The following is a 6,000-nucleotide window of genomic DNA, read 5'->3' on the forward strand; positions in this document are numbered from 1 at the left end:
AATGTGCAAATCCAGACAATGCCCTCAAGGAGCAGAATAAGAGGTAGCATAGGGGTGATGAGATGCCTCGGCAGTGTACGAGGGCCAAGCATTTGTGTATAATACACAATATTATGTTGTGTTTCTTGATGAATGCCTTACTTTGTTTTCATTCCTCTGCTACAGTGTTTGAAGACTGTGACTGCTGTCAAACTAAAGGTGGAGCAGGAGGAGGTTAGAAAATGCTTGGAGCTGATTCAGTTCCTTATCAAGACTGTGACTCAACAGGTAAAGGGGAAGAATAAGAAATCATGATAATATTTCTGATCTTTGATTCCTGATCTTTGTTGAAATCTCTTTCCTATTGGCGAAATTGTTAGAAAACAGATACATTAGAAATTATTGCATGGACACCTGAAACTGCCCTACCCACATGTCCTAATTAGTCTGCATGTGGCTCATCTGGTTTACTGTAGGAACAGAAGAATAACGGCGACACATTAGCCATTTATTGGAGAGTCCCTTGAGTTAATCAGAGGACCGAGTCCATAAATCACTTGAGCTTGTTCCAATTTGTAGTTTGCGTTGTTGTCAGTAAATAAGTTGGCCTATTTTAAGTTTTGATGAGTGGAGATTGTTTATAGATTTTCAGACTTGGAGGACAGTCTCCTTCAGTTAGATACTGTGTGTTCAAGGCCATCTGCAGAGATTTGGGCATATCATTTTGTTGTAATGCTGGGAGTGCTACTGACTGGGGTGGTATCTTCAGGAGTTTAGGGTCCTGACACTACTGGACACTGAAAGGCTGGGTCTTGTATGACAGCCTCTCAAATACCATGCATATATGGTTTAAGACAAAAACATTAGTGGCATTGGGCATTATAAGAGAACACATTGGATTGATTATACTATGGGTATAGAGAAGGAAGGGTCCTGTAATATATTGCCAATGCTTTGGGGGGGGGGGGGGGAAGAATCTGTAAAAGCTCCAATATCTTGAGTAGAAGGATTGGTGTCCTGGTCAATAGTTAGTTATCCCTTGCTTGGATTATTATAGCAATGACCATATTATTGCATTATTGGTTGTAAAGTTCTGGGAAATCATGTAATTAAGGACAGTCTTTAAATTCAGCTCTTCAATTTGTCACCGTGCTACAATTTCACAATGAGGACAGGTAGATTGCAGCTTTTCCTTTTACCTTAAATTGGGCAACACTAAGCCAGTGTTACAATGATGATTTTATTTTTAGAAGTTTCATAAGCTTGCAAGTTTTGCCACGTAATAAATGCAAATTAAATGCCTAGTCAGCCTGCTTTGTGTCTCATGGGCTCCCAATAGATCAGTAATGAACACCTAAACCACTAGAATGGGTGGATAAGGCTTGGGGTTGCTGCTCCAGATCTATCACATGGGCTGTTCTGGTAACACATTAGAGTGAGAGCTCAGAATATGTGTGCTTCTTGGAATTAAATTCTATCATGCATTGACTGGATCCAAGAACACCACACTATAACAGTTAATGTTTTGGAAGTATTTCAGAAATCGTAAAGTGGCCTGAGGTACTTTGAACTTTTGGTATATAAGTGATCGATCTGATGGTTTTTATTTCACAAAATGCTGGAGTAACTCAGCAGGTCAGGCAACATCTCAGGAGAGAAGAAACGGGCGACGTTTCGGGTCGAGATTCGGGTCGGATCTGATGGTTTTTACTATTAAGTGGACTCATTTATTATACCAGGGTTTTTTGGTCCCCCCTGTATTCCCTTTTCATATTCAGTTAGCATTTCAGTTAAGTATTGATGTGTTTTGTACTGCAGAGTCTTGATATCTCGTTAGCCGAGCTGACTTCTGTCCTGCAATCGCTGGAGGAGCTGAAAGATCTCGGCAAGATCTCTGATATATATTGGCACGTAATGAAGCTACTTGGATTCAAGTAAGAATCTCATCTGATTGCCATTCTGGTTGGTTTCTAAAGCTCCACAGCAGAGGGACTGTGTGCGATATTGCTTGGAATCAGATATAATGGGGACGACTGGAAATGAGGCTTCAGAAAAATTGGGTCTTGAAATAAAGATTATTAAATATTTAGAAGAGATGGTGACGTATAACGGGGAGGTAGAATAGGTGTACTTATTAGTGATGTGGCAGTGGTAATATTAAACATGACACAGGCCACAGTGAGACTGAAATGAGATTCAATGTGCATAGAGGCACATGAAAAAATGTTTAAGACAGCAACATTCAGAACAAGAAATAGTGGAAGAGTATTGAGGAAAGAACGATGCAAACAAATTAAAGTAAGGGCTTTTTGTTTAGCAATCTTATAGGATTTCACCTACCCTAACATTAACTAGACAGTTGTGGTAAGAAGGAATGAAGTTCTTATGGTATCTCTGGGAATAACATTGTGCATAAGAAGCACAACATGGTGGCTTTGCCACTGTGCCTAACAATGGAAACTTAAATTGGGGCATGCAAGAAAAATAAAATAAGGGAGACGATCATTAGTGATCAGTGTAATAGTGTGAAAACAAAATGTTTTCAAGGGGCTGAAAATTAAATTTGGATAAAAATGAATTCACGTCTATATCAGAAAATGAGAAAAGCACTGGAAACATTTAGCATAGTGTTGAACGGGGAAAAAATAGGTACCAAATATTCCAAGGACACACGACAAGGTTGGAATAGAAATCAGATCACAAGGGAAGGACAGGACAATATCAAGGGCAGTAACTACTCTGATTCAGTACTCTCCAGGGAGACAGGTTTGGTGGAAATTATGTTGGAAATTATGTAATCAGATTTGAAATAAAAAGAGGAGAAATAACAACTAGACTGATTAAACGAGAGCTTTAAAGCCCTTAGTCCACACAGATGACATCCATTTTAAGGAAATCTTGGGAAGAGATCCCAAATGCAGTGTTAGAGCACGGTGTATATTTAGGAAAGGAAATGGAAGGTATCTAGAAACAAGTCAGAGGAAATAGAAAATCGCTCTGTAAACAATGTGAACAGGAAAATGGTGCTAAGGTACATCATCAGGCATGCTCTTGTTGAATGATGGAGTAGATACAGGCTGGGTTCAGTATGTATCTCAAAATCAAGGTTTTGTTTGGCCAATCTGGTTGATTTCTGGAATATTGTGTGCATAGCTGCTCCATAATATAAAAAGAAGCATTGAGGAAAAATGAACTTCTGTGCATCCAAGATTATAGCTGCTGGGAGACACTGAATTGGGCAGGGACTCCTGACAAAAGAGAAAGCTGGGAAGTAGTCTGTTGACGTCATTGAGCGCGGGAAGGTTTTGTTGGATTGTATTTCTGCTTGCTTAAACTAACCTACGGTCAAGATTCAACTCTTTACAACTGTGGCCTGAAGCACTGCTGGAAACTACCAGCATTTTGCCATTTCGAAGAGCTCTGGACTTGCACTGTGAGTTCGGGACCCACTCGCAGTTCTGAAATATCTAACCCTTATTAGATTCAGCAAGATTCGGCCCAGAAAACCAGAGAGTGGTAGCTGGCAGCTTTAATGTTCAGTCTTTAGAGGAGTGATGGAAATTAGGAGAGGAAGAAGAATAAAATTATTAATAAAGCTCAGCTTCATCAATGAAAATAAGATTTCATTAAAGGTGAGGAAGCAGAAATGCAATCTGTAGAATTAAAGATTAGCAAAAGGTGTAAAATTGTAATAGCTATCTACAGATTAATAGTTTAAATGAATGGGCATGGAATTAGAAGTAACCTTGTAATATACGTCGGTAATTAAAGTCACAAAGTTATACAGCAGGGAAGCGAGCCCTTCAGCCCAACTTGTCCGTGTAGACCAAGGTACCTAGCTATATATAACTGCAGATGCTGGTACAAATCGAAGGTATTTATTCACAAATTGCTGGAGTAACTCAGCAGGTCAGGCAGCATCTCGGGAGAGAAGGAATGGGTGACGTTTCAGGTCGAGACCCTTCTTCAGACTGAAGAAGGGTATCGACCCGAAACGTCACCCATTCTTTCTCTCCCGAGATGCTGCCTGACCTGCTGAGTTACTCCAGCATTTTGTGAATAAATACCTTCGAAAGGTACCTAGCTACCTCGGTTGGGAATTGGGTGATAAAGAATAAGAGTAAAGAGAATGTTTTAAATGGGATGTGCACAACAGTGCTGAACAGGATTCATTTTTGGTTGCATGAACTTCATCTGAATCAGATGAAGTTGCAGAGAATTAAAGATTCAAATAGTGATAGAAAGGGGAATTTAAGAAATGGAGTGACAGAACTACAGGAAAAAGAAATTGGTGCAGCAAAGTGTGGGATTGCCTACTTCAAGGGCGAAAGTGATCAATTGGGTACTTATAGGGTGAGATGATAGATTTTTTTTTTTAGATTTTAGATTTAGAGATACAGCGCGGAAACAGGGCCTTCGGCCCACCGAGTCCGCGCCTCCCAGCGATCCCCGCACATTAACACTATCCTACACACACTGGGGACAATTTTTTTTACATTTACCCAGTCAATTAACCTACATACCTGTACATCTTTGGAGTGTGGGAGGAAACCGAAGATCTCGGAGAAAACCCACGCAGGTCACGGGGAGAAGGTACAAACTCCGTACAGTCGGCGCCCATAATCAGGATCGAACCTGAGTCTCCGGCGCTGCATTTGCTGTAAGGCAGCAACTCTACCGCTGTGCCACCGTGCCGCCCTGATAAGAGTTGAAGAGCAAACCATTCCAGTGCCCAAGCAGGCAGGTCAGTAATTTTTAGAACTGAAGCTGAGGTTTTGTATGGCAAGGGTGCAGAGGAACATGAAAGTGAAAAAAGATGAAGTGAGTTGATATACAGCTGAGACACAATCTGTTGGAATTGGAGTTAGGCTTTGGACATAGACCAGACTACTACCATTCCAGTGCGGTACATTTGTCTGCGTGAACTATGTTGCATGTTATTTTTCTGAAATGACTTGGTTGCTTGGTAGTTTCTGGGCTTTTCATCTTTTAAAACTTACCCATGCCCGTCACACTCCTGACACCCCAGAGCGTGGCACCATCAATAAAGCTTTTGTACCATTCTCTGCAGCTCGTTCGACCGCTGGACTAACCTGTTCTTCATTCCCACCAGAAAACCGCAGAAGGTGAAGGTCAAAGCGCAGTTGCCGAGTCCCGCAGCAGCGCCGGGAACTCTTAAGAAAAAGAAGGGGTTTCTCCCAGAAACCAAGAGGCGGAAGAACTGGAAGAAAAAGCAAATCCCAACCCTGGAGAATGAGCAGACTAAGAAAGAAAATCCTGATGGAAAATCTGATGAAGCTCCAAAAGCCGCAAGTGACAAAATGGGCAAAAAGAAAAAGAAGAGGCGGAGGAAAGGGAAGAAGTTTCCAAAGAAAAATGCAGCCGGTAACACGGAGAAGACCCAGGAACCCCCAGCTAAAAAGTCCAAAACAATCTTGACGGGGGCAAGTCCAACCGACTAGGTTGTGGAACAATTGAAGGTGGAGTGTACACATGAAAGAATACCCGGAGGCAGAGCAGCAGCGTAATTGTTGAAAACTAGATAAATGAAGAGTGAGGAAAGTTTGATTCCAGACTTTCTAGGACTCCATGGATCTTGAGACCTGGACTACAGGAACTGAGGCATGAGAACCCGGTGACTGAAGATAGCTTTCTAATTGATCCTCAATTTGAATATTGCTTACTAAGGACTTGTAACAGTCGACATGCAAATTAAATATTTTTATTAAACATTGAACCCCATGGTCCAAAAATGTGATCTAATATTTACAGTGCTCTTAAAACTGCAGGTTTCTGCATCATTTGTCCGATGATGTTTCAAATCAAAATTTAAAGTATATTCCTTTTTATAATTCTATGCTGTGCCTTAGCTGGTCGTGTTCTACCTTTAATTATCATTTCAAACACAGTGTGTGTCTCAACCAGGTAGGCAGGAGAGCTGGCTGTGTTTATCATACCCCCCCCCCCTCCAAAAAATTGCTTAAAATAAAAGCAGCGGTCATTATCTTAGTCTGCTCCCTG

The 6,000-nt window shown here is 41.1% G+C and overlaps 1 protein-coding gene across 1 annotated transcript in view; it reads left to right on the forward strand.

Moving 5' to 3' along the window:
- mybbp1a (MYB binding protein (P160) 1a) overlaps nt 1-5,715 on the forward strand; it is a 69,458-nt gene extending 63,743 nt beyond the window's left edge. The window contains 4 exon segments of the mRNA XM_078422172.1: nt 166-267; nt 1,798-1,913; nt 5,093-5,403; nt 5,406-5,715. Of these exon segments, the coding sequence (XP_078278298.1) occupies nt 166-267; nt 1,798-1,913; nt 5,093-5,403; nt 5,406-5,476 (600 nt within the window). The 3' untranslated portion in view covers nt 5,477-5,715.
- Nucleotides 5,716-6,000: the final 285 nt, after the last annotated feature.

The sequence above is a fragment of the Rhinoraja longicauda genome, chromosome 26, assembly GCF_053455715.1.
Source record: "Rhinoraja longicauda isolate Sanriku21f chromosome 26, sRhiLon1.1, whole genome shotgun sequence".
In the NCBI taxonomy this organism is placed as follows: Eukaryota; Metazoa; Chordata; class Chondrichthyes; order Rajiformes; family Arhynchobatidae; genus Rhinoraja; species Rhinoraja longicauda.